At 42.1% G+C, this 20,149-nt stretch overlaps 1 protein-coding gene across 1 annotated transcript; it reads left to right on the top strand.

Moving 5' to 3' along the window:
• Positions 1-8,627: 8,627 nt before the first annotated feature.
• On the top strand, positions 8,628-15,131 carry LOC112240890 (tetraspanin-8). The gene is made up of 9 exons (XM_042315519.1): positions 8,628-8,901; positions 10,271-10,336; positions 10,609-10,725; positions 11,053-11,127; positions 11,370-11,465; positions 11,777-11,875; positions 12,113-12,223; positions 12,398-12,481; positions 14,510-15,131. Exons 1-9 carry the CDS (start codon positions 8,842-8,844, stop codon positions 14,636-14,638), a joined length of 837 nt encoding a protein of 278 aa, XP_042171453.1. The 5' UTR covers positions 8,628-8,841; the 3' UTR covers positions 14,639-15,131.
• Positions 15,132-20,149: the final 5,018 nt, after the last annotated feature.

The following is a 20,149-nucleotide window of genomic DNA, read 5'->3' as shown; positions in this document are numbered from 1 at the left end:
CTACAGCTCGGCATTCAACACCATAGTACCCTCCAAGCTCGTCATCAAGCTCGAGACCCTGGGTCTCGACCCCGCCCTGTGCAACTGGGTACTGGACTTCCTGACGGGCCGCCCCCAGGTGGTGAGGGTAGGCAACAACATCTCCTCCCCGCTGATCCTCAACACTGGGGACCCACAGGGGTGCGTTCTGAGCCCTCTCCTGTACTCCCTGTTCACCCACGACTGCGTGGCCACGCACGCCTCCAACTCAATCATCAAGTTTGCGGACGACACAACAGTGGTAGGCTTGATTACCAACAACGACGAGACGGCCTACAGGGAGGAGGTGAGGGCCCTCGGAGTGTGGTGTCAGGAAAATAACCTCACACTCAACGTCAACAAAACTAAGGAGATGATTGTGGACTTCAGGAAAAAGCAGAGGGAACACCCCCCCATCCACATCGATGGAACAGTAGTGGAGAGGGTAGCAAGTTTTAAGTTCCTCGGCATACACATCACAGACAAACTGAATTGGTCCACTCACACAGACAGCATTGTGAGGAAGGCGCAGCAGCGCCTCTTCAACCTCAGGAGGCTGAAGAAATTCGGCTTGCCACCAAAAGCACTCACAAACTTCTACAGATGCACAATCGAGAGCATCCTGGCGGGCTGTATCACCGCCTGGTATGGCAACTGCACCGCCCTCAACCGTAAGGCTCTCCAGAGGGTAGTGAGGTCTGCACAACTCATCACCGGGGGCAAACTAGTCGCCCTGTAGCGACTCCTGTGGTGGGCCAGGCGCATGCACGCTGACACGGTCATCAGGTGTACAGTGTTTCCTCCTACATAATTTTTTTGGGGTGGATGAGTATAATTTGCATGCATAATATGTAGAATAGTAATGTTTAAAATGACTAAATTCGTTAATTTTGTGTACATTTATTTAAATTAGCATCGGGCCCCTTCTGGGGGATTCTGGTAAGATGCCGCAAAAAGTCGACTGAATTCACGTAGATGGAAATAGGACAATTCTGGGCAGTCATTCATTTTGATTCCAGGCCGAGTCCAACACCCGATTCCGGGTCGATTCAATCAGTTCCGTCCCCCCGGAAGAGGGCCATTTCTGGGCTGATTCCTCATTGCTAGCTGGGCTTCCTCCACCCACCATCTCAGGTTGTAAAGTTTGTGCTTCTGTGTCCCAGGCCCAGACTGGTCCCAACAAGAGTGAGTAAATGGCGTCAGATCAAAGTAACTCTGCCTACTCCACCGGATCCCTACAAGGGTGCATGCTCTCTCCTCTCCTGTACATACTATACTCTAATGACTGTCGTAGCCAATATGAAAACAGGCACATCATCAAGTTTGCTGATGACTCTGTCATCGTCAGTCTCCTACAGGATGGAGAGTCTGAGAAAGGGCCTCTGGTAGATGACTCTGTCGTCGTCAGTCTCCTACAGGATGGAGAGTCTGAGAAAGGGCCTCTGGTAGATGACTCTGGTAGATGACTCTGGCCTCTGGTAGATGACTCTGTCATCTCCTACAGGATGGAGAGTCTGAGAAAGGGCCTCTGGATGAGATGACTCTGGAGAGTCTGAGAAAGGGCCTCTGGTAGATGACTCTGTCGTCAGTCTACAGGATGGAGAGTCTGAGAAAGGGCCTCTGGTAGATGACTCTGTCGTCGTCAGTCTCCTACAGGATGGAGAGTCTGAGAAAGGGCCTCTGGTAGATGACTCTGTCTGTCTCCTACAGGATGGAGAGTCTGAGAAAGGGCCTCTGGTAGATGACTCTGTCGTCGTCAGTCTCCTACAGGATGGAGAGTCTGAGAAAGGGCCTCTGGTAGATGACTCTGTCGTCGTCAGTCTCCTACAGGATGGAGAGTCTGAGAAAGGGCCTCTGGTAGATGACTCTGTCGTCAGTCTCCTAGGATGGAGAGTCTGAGAAAGGGCCTCTGGTAGGATGGAGAGTCTGGATGAAAGGGCCTCTGGTAGATGACTCTGTCGTCGTCAGTCTCCTACAGGATGGAGAGTCTGAGAAAGGGCCTCTGGTAGATGACTCTGTCGTCGTCAGTCTCCTACAGGATGGAGAGTCTGAGAAAGGGCCTCTGGTAGATGACTCTGTCGTCGTCAGTCTCCTACAGGATGGAGAGTCTGAGAAAGGGCCTCTGGTAGATGACTCTGTCGTCGTCAGTCTCCTACAGGATGGAGAGTCTGAGAAAGGGCCTCTGGTAGATGACTCTGTCGTCGTCAGTCTCCTACAGGATGGAGAGTCTGAGAAAGGGCCTCTGGTAGATGACTCTGTCGTCGTCAGTCTCCTACAGGATGGAGAGTCTGAGAAAGGGCCTCTGGTAGATGACTCTGTCGTCGTCAGTCTCCTACAGGATGGAGAGTCTGAGAAAGGGCCTCTGGTAGATGACTTCTCGTCAGGTATGAAAACTGCTTCCTCCAACAGAATGTCTCCCAAACTAAAGACATTGACTTTAGAAGGCAGCCACAGAACCCCACACCCACTGTGGTCATGAGAAAGTACATTGAGCTGGTCAGTACCTACAAGTACCTGGGAACCGTGCTGGACAACAAGTTGACGTTTAAGGAGGACGCAGATGCCATCTGTATAAAGGGACAGCAGCGGCTTTTATGTTGTTGAGAACGATGAACTCTTTTTTAATGTCAGCAAGACCGTGATGACACTGTTTAGGTTGGACAGTGTGGTTAAGGTGGCCAGCCAGGTCATCAGGGTGCAACAGGCACAGCTCTCAGTGACATTCAGAAAGCATGTGGTGAGGAGAGCTAACAGTATCCTAGACTGTCCTGATCACCCCCTCCTTGACCATGTTGCACTTCTCCCCTTAGGTCGTCGTTTTAGACTTCCCAAACTCAATAGCAGCAGATACAAGAACTATTTTATCCCACAGCCCATAAACTTTCTGAATCTGCACATTAAATTAAATGTTGATTTATTGCTGCACTTCTGCTCAATGATTGCTCCTTTTAATCAATGTCATTGTTTCATGTTGTGTGTATTGGTTGTATGGTTGTCACTGTTTTTAATGTTGTCGTTTTGTATTGTTGAACCCTGACTGCACAACATATCTCCCAATGGGGACAATAAAGATAAGTTGAACTTGAGGGTTTAAGAAAGGATTTTTAACAGTGTGTGATATTAGTGGTCTTTAATAATGACTGTCAACATGAAAACATCCTTCAAATCAAATTGTATTTGTCACATGCTTCATCAACAACAGGTATGGGCTATTAGTGAAATGCTTACTTACGAGCTCTTCCCACAATGCAGAGAGAAAGAAAAATAGAGAAATAATAGAGATGTCAAACACGTAGTAATGGATACACAATGAGGTATAGAGGTCCTGGATGGCAGGGAGCTCTGCCCCAGTGATGTACTGGGCTGTATGCACTACGGTCAACGTGGCAGATGTGTTGTTGCCTACCCTCACCACCTGGGACGTCCCGTTGGGAAGACCAAGATCCAGTTGCAGAGGGAGGTGTTCACCAGGATCCAGTTGCAGAGGGAGTGTTTTCAGTCTCTGGATCCTTAGCTTAGTGATGAGCTTGGAGGGCACTATGGTATTGAATGCTGAACTGTAGTCAATGAACAGCATTCTCACGTAGGTGTTCCTTTTGTCCAAGTGGGAAAGGGCTGTGTGGAATACAATAGAGATTACGTCATCTGTGGATCTATTGGGGTGGTATGCAAATTGGAGTGGGTCCAGGGTGTCTGGGATGATGGTGTTGATGTGATTCATGATAAGCCTTTCAAAGTTTTTTATGGCTACAGATGTGACTGTTATGGGGCGATCGTCATTTAGGCAGGTTACCTTGGTGTCCTTGGGCACAGGGACTACGGTGGTCTGCTCGTAACAAGTAGGTATTACAGACTGGGTAAGAGATTAAACATTTAAATGAAGACACTTGCCAGCTGGTCAGTGCATGCTCCGAGTACGCATCCTGGTCCTGGGGCCTTGTTGATGTTAACCTGTTTTAAGGTCTTACTCACATCGGCTACGGAGAGCGTGATCACGCAGTCGTCCTGAACAGCTGGTGCTCTCACTTATGGTTCAGGGTTGCTTGCTCATTCCATTTTATTAATCACTGAAATAACACATCTGCTGTAAATCTTATGATATCAGTGGTTACTCCAAGCCAAGTTACGGAGGAGGGAAGGAAGCATGGATTGTGTAATATTTGGAAATACGATATGGTACCCTATTTATTTATTATGCGTTATCATAGTAAAATGGCAGTATAATGCATTAAATAAATAAACCCCCCCAAGGTCAAAAGAGGTTGGTTGGTGTTATATTGATGAATTTATATACCAGTATGGAAACGTTCTGATAAAGTCAGAGGCAGGCTACTTGTTGGTCTTAGTTTTCTGTCAAGAAAAAGGGAAAGAGTTGCTGTGAAAAGGGGGTAATACTTTCTGTTTTAATAGTACCGTTTTTTGCTCATGTTTGGGTTCCTTGTCTTGCCAACCTGAAATGTGGGAGATAGTGAGGTATATGGTAGCCACGTTTTAGGCATTTTGCAATAATTTACACTATTTATAGTCAATGGGTGTTCCGCTTGTTTCGGCACACTGAGGAAGCCGCTTGCTCTAGTACTGGTTGCTTCATGCAGTCTCTCTCCACAGTGGCTCTCGCGCTAGCCTGCCTAGTCAGTGAGTAATTTGAATGAGTGAGACAACTGAAAACTGAAGAGAGAAGTAAATATTTTAAACATTACCACAGTGAGCGAATTATAAAGCATAGGATATGAAACACCAAGTTAAGCGAAATATAATGATATAATTGTGATTTTTTTTTAACGAGGTTTTGATAGTTTTAATTGATTTATAAACGTCTGTTAGCATAGAGCTAACGTCGGCTAAAGTTAGCTCCAGTCAAGCTAGCCTGTCGTAGTCATGGAGACAGGACCAACGAACATTCACACAGAGTGGAAACATTCTAACTGGCTGTATTTAGAGAATTACATTTTAATAATGTATCTATGAGATAAAATGGTAATTTATACCTTTTTACAAATAGTGTTTTAGTACGTTGGATATCTGGAATTGTATAAGACTAGTAGCCAAGACAGTTGAATGAGAGAGAGCCAACTGAAAACTGTATTGAAGAGAGAAGCACCCGATAAACTATTTAAAATCTTCAAGGTTTCAGACTCCCGTCATTCTGACCTCTCGAAAGAACTGTTACATTTATCTGAGCGCCAGACCAGAACGCATCTAGAAATAGTCACTGTTAGTGATTATGTGTGTCAATGCATTATTCCACGGGGACTCAGGTGGCAAAAAGAACCATCGCTGTGAGCGCTGGTGTGCCATCCTGAACAAATTCTCTATTGATTTAATGACGTTAATTTTTGACCAGTTGAAGAAGGATTTTATTGAAATGGATAACACGATTAAAGACAAACGCACAGCTTTATAAATAGCTGTTAATGATGATGGCATATTCAAATGAACTCATGAAAACTAACCAAGCGCTCCAGGACAAGTTGTCTACAGAAATAAAGGGACTTAAAATCAAGAAATTCAACCAAGACAAAAAAGACGAGGCCGAGGATAAAGTCTACTTCTGGAGAAACCCTGACGAGGCCGAGGATAAAGTCTACTTCTGGAGAAACCCTGACGAGGCCGAGGATAAAGTCTACTTCTGGAGAAACCCTGACGAGGCCGAGGATAAAGTCTACTTCTCCCTGACGAGGCCGAGGATAAAGTCTGGAGAAACCCTGACGAGGCCGAGGATAAAGTAAACTTCTGGAGAAACCCTGACAAGAGGTCCTGCTCCTCCTCTCCATGGCAGACACAGGAGGGATGCCGCTTACTTCTATCCACCCTTGTCTGATCAACGCTCTACAACCAGCGCCTCATCGGCTTCCAGTGGTAGTTTTTTATTCAACCAGAGACTGGACGGACGGATGGGCGGAGGAGGCCGCAGGCACGCGCATCGTAGAGATGCCGCACTCTACGGGGTAAGAAGAAACGACTATCAGAGGCAGAGGAGACCGTTCACACGGTCCCAGAACCCACGGGACTGAGTGTCTTTAATTTATCAAGCAAGATATTGAGCCCTGCCCATGTCTCTTTGCTTAATAAAGGGTTCTATTTTGTGCCTACAACCCAGTGCAACGATGTTGATGTTAAAATAAAGGTAGACATGTTTAAGTTTTTTAGAAACATCCGTTTATGGGAATACATTAGCTCTCCTAATTCTGACACTTCTATTGAACCAGTAGATTGCTCTCCTGTACATACTTTGACTCCTTTTAGAAGCAAGAGTTATTTTATACCTCCAGCCAATCGTAATCACTCTGAGACATATTGCAGACTTGTGGAAAAAGATGTTGGACATCTACTTAAGAATAAACAGGGGTCCAAATCTTTCCATAATTTACCTAAGGATGAAAAACAAGCTTTGCTTGATTTACAATCTGATACGTCAGTCCTTATTCGTCCTGCTGAAAAGGATGGGTCAGTTGTACTCATGGATAGGACAGCTTATGTAAATGAGGGTCATAGACAGCTGCTTGACAACACCTTTTACAAGAAATTCAGAAGTGACCCTACTTCCCAATTTCAGAATACTATCTTTACTGTCTTAGATGGGTATTTAAGTTCTGGTGAGATAACCAAAAAATAACATAACTTTTTGGCTATTCAACACCCTAAAATTGCCACTTTCTACACTTTGCCGAAATTACACAAGAATGTTACAAAACCTCCAGGGTGCCCTATTGTAGAGGGCATTGATGCAGTAACGGCCCCTCTATCTACTTTTGTTGACTTTTTTATTAGACCACTCGCAGAACAGCTCCCATCCTTTGTAAAGGACACCAGCAGTATGATCGCTATCATTGAATCTCTTGATCCTCTCTCTCCCTGAGAATACCTTGTTAGTTACTTTTGACGTTGAGTCGTTATACACAAATATTCCACACGAGGGCGGTATTGAAGCTATGGAACATTTTCTTCTGCAACGTGACCCTAATGAACTACCTTCCAGTGCATGCATTATAACATTGTCTGAAATAGTACTCACACACAACTATTTCATGTTTCTAAATGATTTCTTTATTCAGACGAAGGGTACTGCTATGTGATCCCCATGGCTCCTAACTATGCTAATTTGTATGTGGGTTACATGGAGAAACAGTCTATTTTCAGTCCTCTCAAAAATGTTTTCTTGCCTAAAATCATTATTTGGAAACGGTATATTAATGATATTTTTGTTCTATGGAGGGGTGATGCAAAACAGCTCCAGGCGTTCCATGCTTTTCTTAACTCCTGTTCTGATCATTTGATATTTACTATGCAATCTGATACACGTCAAATCAGTTTTCTTGATCTTCTGATCTTGTGTGAAGATAATGTTCCACATCAACAACAAACTAGAACGGTCCAAACACACCAAGACAGTCGTGAAGAGGACACGACAAAGCCTATTCACCCTCAGGAAACTAAAAAGATTTGGCAGGGGTCCTGAGATCCTCAAAAGGTTCTACAGCTGCAACATCGAGCTGCATCACTGCCTGGTACGGCAATTGCTCGGCCTCTGACCGCAAGGCACTATAGAGGGTAGTGCGTACGGCCCAGTACATCACTGGGGCTAAAGCTGCCTGCCATCCAGGACCTCTACACCAGGCGGTGTCAGAGGAAGGCCCTAAAAATGGTCAAAGACCCTAGCCACCCCAGTCATATACTGTTCTCTCTACTACCGCATGGCAAGCGGTACCGGAGTGCCAAGTCTAGGACAAAAAGGCTTCTCAACCGTTTTTACCCCCAAGCCATAAGACTCCTGAACAGGTAATCAAATGGCTACCCAGACTATTGTGTATAGCCTGTCTTTTTACTGTTGTTTTATTTCTTTACTTACCTATTACGTACCTTTTTTTGCACTATTGGTTAGAGCCGGTAAGTAAGCATTTCACTGTAAGGCATTTCACCTGTTGTACTCGACGCACGTGACAAATACACTTTGATTTGATTTGATCCTTGACAAGTCTCGGAGGGTTGATTCCTGCGCTACCGAAATTAAGCCTTGGCCTCGAACGCTTGCAGTGAACATTTTGCAGAAACTGAACGTTTCTTCATGGAAAATCACGATATAGTTTATAGCACTTGTAATTTGTATTTGCTAATATATATTTATTTTTTATAATATTGACACCATATTCCAGTTGAAAAAAATTCACCCGATCTTTAAGACCACAATCCATTGAGTCAATATGAAGAAGTGTTGATTATTTGACGTCAGGAGACCACAGCACATGAAAGAGAGCGGTGAGATATGCAGCACAGCGTTATGTTTTCCTGCAATGTCCACTGCTGGCGTGTGAGGCCAAGAGAGCGGGGCGCTTCATTTCTGTTGCGCAGGGATCAAAACGTTAACAGTTCTGCGCTGCTCCGCAAAGCGTAAGAAGTAGAGGCCCTATCACCATAAATGCTGCAAGGCCAACGCAGACAGCAGATTGACCATGTAGTTCCCTTTAGCCTGCCTGATCTCTAGCCATCGTGCACTGGCCAACATAACATGGGAGGTTGCGTTCATGTGGGCTAGTCCCCCCCCATGTAACCAAACACCATTCAGCAGTATGTCAACATTAAAGTCCTTGCTCCGACAAAACGATACGCCACGCCCATGGACCTTAGTTTATTCTCTGAAGTATGTAGCGAACATAGAGCAGCGGAATAATTCAGTTTGACTCGTTAGGCAGTGTCAACAAACTCACGCTGAGAAAAAAAACCGGTTAAAGAAATCGGCCGATCCATTTTCTGGATTTAAGTTAGCCCCTCTCCGACGTGAACAATTTATCTAAGCTGTTGTTTGTATCATAACCAAATATTCAAATGGGAAGAATGAATATCTGGGTAAAACGGGCGTTCATTTGTGTGTGTGTCTTGATAGGGGTAAGTGATCTTCCAGTCTATTGGCCTTATTTCATTCGAGTTGATGAATTCGTTTTTTTTTATCGGCCACTTTATGACCGTGTAGACAAGTTTAGTTATATGACTTCCATGCCTATTGCAGCGCTTGTTGATGTTGTTATGCGCGCGGTGGGGTGCCCAAGCAATGAGTGGTGCTGCTTACATTCTAATACATTGGCCGATTGTTCTCATCTAGTGTAGTACTGAACAAAGAACTACAATAGATGTTGTAGCCTACGTAGTTACCCTTTGATATCAGCTGTCATGTTTAAACTTTCACTGGAATCCGTGTTTTAGGTGTGGCTTGTAAAGAAGTAGAGGCCCTATCACCATAAATGCTGGGGATGTGTTCAACATATTTATTTATTGTCTCAGCATATTCTACTTAAACTGCAGCATGTTATAAAGTTATGTCATGTTTATTAACTCAGACACACGGCATACCACAAAGGGTTTGTAAGTATATTTGATTAGTAAACAGCCAACTAAATTAACATTTCAGCTATTCATGTCATCATTTATAGGCTATTTATAAATGATACATATGAAATATTGTAAACTCATTAACCCTCTGCTCACAAACCCTGTAAATAATTCCATCCCTCATGACTCATGATGAAGCATGAGTAGAATTATCAGTATAATACCCTGTACATTGTAATGGCTGTATCAACCTTTACTGTGCATTATCAGTAGAATTCTCAGAATAATACCCTGTACATTGTAATGATTGTATCAACCTTTACTGTGCATTATCAGTAGAATTCCCAGTATAATACCCTGTACATTGTAATGATTGTATCAACCTTTACTGTGCATTATCAGTAGAATTCTCAGTATAATACCCTGTACATTGTAATGATTGTATCAACCTTTACTGTGCATTATCAGTAGAATTCCCAGTATAATACCCTGTACATTGTAATGATTGTATCAACCTTTACTGTGCATTATCAGTAGAATTCCCAGTATAATACCCTGTACATTGTAATGACTGTATCAACCTTTACTGTGCATTATCAGTAGAATTCCCAGTATAATACCCTGTACATTGTAATGACTGTATCAACCTTTACTGTGCATTATCAGTAGAATTCCCAGTATAATACCCTGTACATTGTAATGACTGTATCAACCTTTACTGTGCATTATCAGTAGAATTCCCAGTATAATACCCTGTACATTGTAATGACTGTATCAACCTTTACTGTGCATTATCAGTAGAATTCCCAGTATAATACCCTGTACATTGTAATGACTGTATCAACCTTTACTGTGCATTATCAGTAGAATTCCCAGTATAATACCCTGTACATTGTAATGACTGTATCATGTGTTGTATTCTCTTCAGATCATCAGCACCCTCTTGCTGGCCATCACGTTATTTGGACATGGGCACTTCCACCAATCAGAAGAAGTAATTGTTATTTTTATAGCTCCTATTGCATTTCCTTATTATGTCATACACATTTAGTTATAATAATTATGTGTCCATCTAGCCTGGTCCCAGATCTGTTTGTGCTGTCTTTCCAACTCCTACAGTGTTTAGCATGACAACAACCATAGGAGTTGGTTATACAGCATAAACAGATCTGAGACCAGGCTAGAATCCAGCAGTATCATTGTAATATTATGATTATAAACCCAGAATTGCCATTTCATGAATTTGACTTGTCTTCCTACTCACAGATAGACAAGATGCTGCCAGGGATAGCAGTTCTGTATGTCCTAGAAGCAGCAACCCTGGCCCTTTCAATCTTTGGGGTCTATGGAGCTCGCAAGGAGAAGAAGTGGGCTGTGATTCTGGTAAGCTTGCCAAGACCTGTACCCTAAATTAGTAGCTGCCCTGGTCCCAGAGCTGTTGGTGTTGTCTTGGACAATGACCATAGGGGTTGGCTAAACAACACAAACAGATCTGGGACCAGGTTAGTGTCTACCGACGTGACGTTTCCCCTCCTGCAAAACGGTTCCTTTCTGACAAGTCATGGCATGCCTTAGAACTCAACTCAACCATTTTCCCATGACCTGTTTCCAACATGTTTCCCAGAAAGTGTGATCTGGTTTGAAGTGATTTTGATTTGAATGAACCTCTAAGTATTGATTTTGCTTGACAACCCCAATATGTGTGTGTAGTTTTCAGTAGGTATGTCACTGGCCAGCTTGTACCTGTTTGTGGAGTGTGTGAAAATATATCAAGCCAAACACGAGGTACAGTCTACAGCTTATATGTATCTTACCTTTTGAATTCAACCTTGAGCCAATGTTTGTTTGCTGTTCCGGTGAAAATATATTAAGAGTTAAATGTAACATAAATGTTATAGTATAAAGCATGATGGTGGAATATATCTGACTCTTGATAATTCAGTCTTTTCCTATCAAAGTCGGAGATGATTACTGTATAGGTTTTAGCTGTGAATATAACATTCAATGTAAACCTCATTCATTTCAAGATGGAGGAGTTAAGCAGAAAGGAAGACCTAGCCATGATGCCTCTCAGTGGAGCGAAACAAAACGATATAGAACAGATGTACTACTTTCAAGCTAACGTAAGTCACCTTCATTGAGTACTTCTTAGGGTCTCGGCCAATCCAGGACAGGGTGTGTGCTTCCACCTTTGTAATTAGGTAGGTTTTTCCATGGGTGAGTCTTTGGGGCTGGTAGACACTGTACAAATGGGGTTGTTTTGGATACAAAGTGTCTGCAATGTGTTTTCCAGACACAGATGATGTAAACCTAGTCCTGGACTAAAAGCACTTTCATTGGAGATGTCTCCATGGAGTAGGCTTCAAGGCCTTGTAGTTCTGGAAATCATTAAGTGTTTTTAAAGTGTCTGTTGTTCTGTTTCCTTCACTTTCAGTTCAAATGCTGTGGGCTCGTACAAGGCTACCAAGACTGGGGCACAGACATCCCCCTCTCCTGTCTCTGTTCTGATGAGGACTCAACAGACTTTACATGTGTGAGTCTGCTGCGTTAAATAAGTTATCTTGTTGTTGTTGTGTGTATACTGAGGAGGATCAGATTCAGTGTGTCAGTCTGTGTTAAATAAGTTAACTTGATGCTGTTGTTGATGTTGTTATTTGTATGCTGAGGAGGATCTGATTCAGTGAGTCAGTCTGTGTTAAATAAATCTGTTATGTCTTTCGGGAAGATCAATTGATATATTTTTATGAGCCCATGTCACATTCTATTTCAGGTTGCTCGTGGTAACAATACAAGATTTGTTATTCACTATCCCAACAGTGATATGTCTGAGGATGATGACCACAAGGGATTAATGGATGAACACATGCTGGTATATAAAGAGGTAAAATCATGTCATTCCACTACACCATTACAATGCCATAATTCTAGTTTGATATACAAAGATGATTTACAGTACTCTTTGATACAATAAACTGATATTTGTTCTGATATAATACGGACACATATACTCTTGTTTTTCTCACAAAATGATAAACTCTAAATTTGTAATTTTCAGCCATGTCTTCCCATCCTGATCTCTTTCATGGGCTATGCAATCAGCCTGATGATAGGAACATTAGTAGCACTTAACGCATTATGGGTATGTATTTCATATCTATGTCTGTACTATTTAACCACTTCAGGGTTGGGGTCCATTCAGTTTTTTCAATCAAATCAATTGAAATTCAATTCCCCAAAAATAGTCCGTAGTGGATTTTTCAATTCAGGAAATGAAATGAAATTGACTACCCGAATTGAAAACTTTAGTAGTATTTGTTTATTATAATTAGTACCGATGTGGCAGCTAAAATCTGAATTGTAGTACACAGTACATACAAGTAAACAAGAACAATTAAAACATCTGAAAGTCAGGATGCTAACTGAAGGATGGATGATTTGACCCCTGTCGTGGAAATTCAGTCCTGAGAGAGACTTGGTCATTTCTTCAACAATGAGGATGGTTGACCCCCCCCCCCGCCCCCCTTTGAGTGTTGGACCGAGTAACCTAACCTTTACACAAATACAGAGTACTGTATATAGCTGACACTAACAATGCTCAGTCATGGTTGGTTCAACCCCCCCTCATGCAGACCAAGGAGCATCATAAGCCACTGGCTGCATCCTGTCGTTATCTGCACTTGGGTTGTTGTCTTAACCCAACCCTGGCTTAGTTTCCAAGATGGAAGAATGATTTAGAGACAATGAGGAATTGTTCTAAACTCCTCTCTTGGTTACACCCATCACATCTTTACTATGTAATGCAGTCTTTAACTCATTTGTCAGCTCAAATCATCTCTGGTGACCGTATGCCCAGATTAGCTGCAGGGAATTAGAGTGGAGACCATAAAAACATAGAAGGATATTTCTGTCCTGTTAGTGTCTATCTATTAAAACTTCTTGCGACTAGCAATCCCGTAACCGGGAGCGTAATCATAGCCTCAAGTGCATTACCATAACGCAACTTTTCCTATTCATGAAAATCGCAAATGAAATAAATATATTCAAACACAAGCTTAGCCTTTTGTTAACAACACTGTCATCTCAGATTTTCAAAATATGCGTTACAGCCAACGCCAGACAAGCATTTGTGTAAGTTTATCATGGCATAATGCTATGCTAGGCTCTGCTGGCAGCAGGCAACATTTTCACGAAAATAAGAAAAGCAACCAAATTAAATCATTTACCTTTGAAGAACTTCAGATGCTTTCACTCAGGAGACTCCCAGTTAGATAGCAAATGTTCCTTTTTTCCCAAAATAATATTTTTGTAGGCGAAAAAGCTCCCGTTTGTTCATCCTGCTTGGCTGAGAAATCAACCGAAAAATACTTAAACTATAACGCAAAACTTTTTTCAAAATTTGCTCCATAATATCGACAGAAACACGGCAAACGTTGTTTAGGATCCATCCTCAAGGTGTTTTTAACATATGTATTCGATAATATATCCGTCGAGGCAGTTGGTTTCTCATAAGAAACGATTGGAAAAATGGCTACCTCAGTATTTTACGCAACGTTTTCTCCGGGAGACACCATGTGACCACTCGCTATATATGGTCCCTTACAGCCATTCTCCAATGGAAATGCCTAAAAAGACGTCACAATGCTGTAGACACCTTGGGGAATGCGTGGAAAACGTAAGCTCATTCGTAGCTCATTCACAGCCATATAAGGAGTCATTGGCATGAGGTGGTTTCAAAAAATGTGGAACTTCCTGATTGGATTTTTATCTGGGTTTCGCCTGTAACATCAGTTCTGTGGCACTCACAGACAATATCTTTGCAGTTTTGGAAACGTCAGAGTGTTTTCTTTCCAAAGCTGTCAATTATATGCATAGTCGAGCATCTTTTCGTGACAAAATATCTTGTTTAAAACGGGACCGTTTTTCATCCAAAAATTAAAAAGCGCCCCCTATATCGAAGAGGTTTAAACATTAATTGCAAACTATTAATAATTAACAAATCAGGTAAATATGTAATTTTTCTATCACACCCCAACGCTGTACCATAGTGATTTTCTCCGTACCTTTTGAGTGTAGGCCTATTAGATTGAACCATTATCTCTTACACTCAGCATCTGGTCACCTGCTCCGTCAATCCTGACTGAACCGTTACTGTGTGTCTGGTCCTCAGGATGTTGGAGTTGTCCTGGCCATCACAATACTCTGCCAGATGAGGAGAAAGGTTGATGTGCCACCTGTGATCTTCACCTCTCAACCACCTCAATACAGGGAGCTGTGTGACACAGCAGAGAGTGTCTGAAATGAAATAGTCCTCTTATGAAGGAGACTCAATGCACTAGTCTGAGTGCCAGTCTGTTTGTGCCATCATGACAACTCCTGTCACTCATTTGTGTCAAGCCAAACATGACAATGGGTGACAAAGAGTTGACTTGGCAATGACAGACTGGCATGATGGCCTTTATTTAGCTAGGCAAGTCAGTTACGAACAACCTCTTATTTACAATGACGGCCTACTGGGGAACAGTGGGTTAAACTGCCTTGTTCAGGGGCAGAACGACAGTTGGCATTGGCAAGACCACAAACACCACAAACAGATCTGGGATCAGTTTAGCAATGCACTCATATATTATGTACATACTCATAACACACATGAAAGGACAACTCAGGACATTATTAGACATTAGACATCTCTACTGTGTTGTCCAAAGTGTTACTGTTCAACCATTTAACCATTGTAGTGCCTCAGTGTTGGTTACAGTGTCTTGAATAATAAAGGGACAAGCATCTTTTAACATTATGGTCCTTCTTTATTCAACAACCATTTCTTCCAATGACTTTTGTCCTCTCCCCATCCTTATTTCATTTTCTGCCTTTATCTTTTCCTCCTGCTCTCTCCTCTCATCCTCCTCTCATTCTCCTCTCTCTTCCTCCTCTTTCTTCCTCTTTTCCACTTGCTCTCTCCTCTCATTCTCCTCTCTCTTCCTCTTTTCAGCCTACTTGGCCCTATCAGATCAAACACCCATTAAAACCTCACCACTATTCCACTACTTGGCCCTATCAGATTCTGCACCCATTAAAACCTCACCACTATTCCACTACTTGGCCCTATCAGATCTGCACCCATTAAAACCTCACCACTATTCCACTACTTGGCCCTATCAGATCCTGCACCCACTAAAACCTCCCCACTATTCCACTACTTGGCCCTATCAGATCCTGCACCCACTAAAACCTCCCCACTATTCTACTACTTGGCCCTATCAGATCCTACACCCACTAAAACCTCCCCACTATTCCACTACTTGGCCCTATCAGATCCTACACCCACTAAAACCTCCCCACTATTCCACTACTTGGCCCTATCAGATCCTACACCCACTAAAACCTCCCCACTATTCCACTACTTGGCCCTATCAGATCCTACACCCACTAAAACCTCCCCACTATTCCACTACTTGGCCCTATCAGATCCCGCACCCATTAAAACCTCCCCACTATTCCACTACTTGGCTTTATCAGACCCTACACCCATTAAAACCTCCCCACTATTCCACTACTTGGCCCTATCAGATCCTACACCCATTAAAACCTCCCCACTATTCCACTACTTGGCCCTATCAGATCCTGCACCAGGCCTCTTTTCCACGTTAATAGCATGCATACGTAAACACAGCACCAGACCAATGTTTATCTATTATATTGACTAGATAGTGACCGCTCTAACAATGGAAATACATCTTCTCAATGATCGAAGGCAGGCGAGATCAGGTTGTAACATTCTAGCCAATGAGAGGGCAGATACACAACTAAGTAATTTGACTTAAAGTTGCCAGAATGTAACTTGCATCCACTTATATCAGTACATTTGTAACAGCCTAAACATTACGGAACTATACGATCAAATAAGCCTCACATATTTGACCCTTCGCTAAGTTCCGCCTCACTTGGCTACTTTTGCAACCTCAGACATTTTCACGGAAGCCCAATTCCCCATTCAACCACTGGTGAAATCCCCTCACAACGATCTCAAAGTGTGTTTCTAATACACAATGAAATGAAACACAGACTTCCCCTTGCTAACCAGGAAACTCTTGGGTATGTTGTTGTGGACTGTTATTATCATTGCTTCACTGGAATCTGGTAAAATGATGTTTGTAGTGTAGCTAGCCACCGAATAGCTCTGAATTCACTGTCCGCATGCAGTCCAAGCTGTAACCCCTTTTGGAGCTAATAGTGGTCTGAATTTGTATCCTGATGTCGACAGCAGATTAGAGTTGTATTCATCAGTGGAGGCTCCTCAGAGGAGGAAGGGGAGGACCATCCGGCCTCAGTGCATTTCTGAAAAATACAAATAGGGAAACATTTAAAAAGTTATCTTTTTTAATAAAACTATACTATACATATTCAGGTCAGCAAATAATTGATTAAAACACACTGTTTTGCACTAAAGGTCTACAGCAGCAGTCTGTAGCAGTCTGTAGGGTAGCACCATGGTGTAGCTAGAGGACAGCTAGCTTCTATCCTCCTCTGGGTACATTGACCTTAATACAAAACCTAGAGAACTCATGGTTCTTAACCGCTCCCATAGACTTGCACAGAAATTGTGACAACGTCAGAGCCCTTGCAAGATGAACTGACGTTGTCCACCCAATTAGAAGATCAGAGAATGAATATAGTACTGAAAGAATAAGCTACAGCTAGCTAGCACTGCAGTGAATAACATGTGGTGAGTAGATGACTCAATGAGAGAAAAAGACAATAGTTGAACAAATTAATTTCTTCCAAAATTAAGGAGACGCAAGACAGAGAGAGAAAGAGAGAGAGAGAGATAGCTATGTTTGGTTGTATTCTTTTCTTCACTTTCACTTAGCTAGGGAATGCAGCTAGCTAGTTTACCCTATTCAAATACCTGGCTCAAACAGAGAAGGATGCTATGTTACTTAGTTGGCTATGGCTATCCAACTCTGGAACTCATTCAAGTCAAGATAAGCTCTTGGTTTAATGAATGTTTGCCACTGTAGGCTGTGTGTAGCGGTTAGCGGTCATGATATGAAGGTTTGGCTTGTAAAGGTTTTTCCTCCTGGTTACAGACAGCTGATGTGTTGTGCACTAAAGTCCACAAGCGAATGGAAAAGGTGAGAGGATGAGAGCGAGTTGGTAATTGCAAGAAGGAATTCTATATACAACGAGCAAAGTGTTCAGGCGGTTTTTATGTGGCTGCTATGAAAGTGAATTGTGTTTGCATGTGATCAGGTGTGTGTTCATTCCTCCGATTCTGTTAAAAGAAAAACCTTAAACGGAAGCAAACGGAACGAAACAGAAATAAACATACCTGAATTTGTCCAATAGAAACTCACATTTGCAACTGTTGGACTATTGATTACATCTTAGATCAGCTAGATGCAGGCAAGAGTGTGCAAACGGCTCTACATATCACCTATACAGTTCTTTCATATCCTCCTAGGGAGGAGGAGGTAGGGTTTCTATTGGACAGGGCCTAACTATACTGGCCCAATAAGCACATGCCCTAGTGATAGCTGTTATTGGACAGTGGTTAGGGTTTGGCATTGGTGCTGTTGTCCTGGGTTCAATACTCTCTAGGGGAGTCACCCTACTCTCACATTAGTACCAATATATATTAATGTCATTATTTGGCAGCAGTTAAACACCTATCTGATCTAATTCAAAATGAGTTTGTCAATGACACGTTTGTTGTGCATTATATATGTGGTGTAGATTTCAAAATGACCATGGAGTTATTTTTGAGATGCTCAGCTATGTTGAATGAATAAATACTGACCATTTATGAGGTAGTAGAAATGTGGTCAATTATAATTCGTGCTCAAGGGGAAAACGTACATATTCCTATCGTTTGATGACAAACTAATTTTAAATTTGATCAGATAGGTCTGCCAAAATAATGACATTAACATATTTTTGTTAAGTGGGTCTTGAACACAAGACCAAAGACCAATGACAAACACCTTCACCACTGTCCCAATAAGGGATATCGCTAGGACATGTGCTTATTGGGCCACTATAGTTAGGCCCTGTCCTGTCCAGAACAAACCCTACCCCCTACTCACCAGGCACTTGTTGTAGATCTGAAACAACTTGATACCTCTGTTAAAAGTACACTCAAGAAAAAGGGATTCAAGAGTATCAATTAAAACAGGTTAACATGCACCACCAACATCAGACAACTGTTCTGAAAGCCCTTACATGGATGAAATAAGTCAATCAAATCAATGATGAGAATGGTCAGATTAATCAGTACATGATATGGACATTGTAGTGTGTAGTGGAAATTTCCTGTATGTACCAAATCATGAGCGCAAACCACCACACAAGTCAGAGTTATCATAAAGTCCATCTTTAATTATTATGAGCTCCATCACAACCCTGTGACTCTCAGATCAATTCAGTGTCTATAAATGAATTCTCTGAGAGTGCTTACACATTGCAACTGAGATCCTTTATAGCAAAGACACACATAGCCAGACAGCATTGGCTATAAATTATCGTTCAGCTTTGTCTCCTAAACTATGTTCTTATCTCGCTCTTCCACTATCCACTATCTTAAAACCTCATCCACTAGCATATATCAAATACACCCCTCCTGGACAAGATCACAGAGACACAGTGACTGGCACACAGACATTGTGGAGCCAAGAGATAATTGGTTCCCCCTCAATCACCCCTTCACATGGTTTAAAATATATGTTTACATATGAAGACGAGCTTGACCCCTCCCCTCTCTGCGGCCCAAGTAACTGACCCCAGGACAGAGAAAGGATAACTGCAAATGGCCACCACTACAGTACAACAAGATACATTCTAAATGAGAAGTAACTGACCCCAGGACAGAGAAAGGATAACTGCAAATGGCCACCACTACAGTACAACAAGATACATTCTAAATGAGAAGTAACTCACAAGCATATAATGAAAATAAAACATCTTATCTATGTTACCCAACTATTCTGATTCATCCCCAACAAGTGTAGCAGGAAGCTAGACATACCGTGAAACAAGAGGTTATGAGTTCAAATCACTGGTGAGAACTGTAGAATAATAATTATTGTAAAACTAACATGCACAATGTAGTCAAATATCTCATTTGATTATGTTATGTTAAAAGCATTCTGTGTGAGTATCCCTTGACAACAACAAAAAAGAGCTATGAATGGATCAGTGGTTCACCAATCAGGGCCTTGATTGGCATGACAACACTAACAAGTCTTGACATGTAATGAAACCATTTCTATTTGTTTTGTTCCATCAGGCGACGTCCTGACAACTGATACACAGAAATGTTCTTGAAACATGTCTAGAACATGAATATCTTATGTTCTGAGAACACGAAGACACGAAGGCTTGTCTGTCAAAATGTTGGACATAAATATTTTTGCATCTGAGCTAATAGAGCGTGCGGCTCTCCTTTACTTAATCTTGTTTTCTGAGAACATAGCAGCCATGTTCTGTGTATGTTTGTTGGGACGTTGATGGAATATTCTCCTAACCCTTACAAAACTGGACACATGGACGTTCTTGCCACGTCCATTAAACATCAATATTGTCCACTGGAAAAAAATATTTAAAAAATATAAACGCAACATGTAAAGTCTTGATCACATGTTTCATGAGCTGAAATAAAAGATCCCAGAAATATTCAGTCTGCTCAAGTCATTATGCTTTATAGGTGGTGTGGAACGTTCCAGAAGGAGGATTGTTAGAGACTATTTGACTTGAGCCAGTTTTAGATGCATAATGAGTCTGTTTATAATCACAAAAACTGCTTATTAGTAGT

This window comes from Oncorhynchus tshawytscha, unplaced genomic scaffold, assembly GCF_018296145.1.
Source record: "Oncorhynchus tshawytscha isolate Ot180627B unplaced genomic scaffold, Otsh_v2.0 Un_contig_6710_pilon_pilon, whole genome shotgun sequence".
Lineage (NCBI taxonomy): Eukaryota > Metazoa > Chordata > Actinopteri > Salmoniformes > Salmonidae > Oncorhynchus > Oncorhynchus tshawytscha.
Note: the sequence above shows the minus strand (reverse complement) of the source record. Positions and strands in the feature narration are given on the sequence as shown.

What these genes read in the sequence shown, in the direction of transcription:
- LOC112240890 (XM_042315519.1), top strand. Translation starts at nt 8,842, where the DNA reads ATGGGAAGAATGAATATCTGGGTAAAACGGGCGTTCATTTGTGTGTGT. An exon ending in ACTTCCACCAATCAGAAGAA is followed by an intron (nt 10,337 to 10,608) that starts GTAATTGTTATT and finishes TCCTACTCACAG; the next exon opens with ATAGACAAGATGCTGCCAGG. An exon ending in AGAAGTGGGCTGTGATTCTG is followed by an intron (nt 10,726 to 11,052) that starts GTAAGCTTGCCA and finishes ATGTGTGTGTAG; the next exon opens with TTTTCAGTAGGTATGTCACT.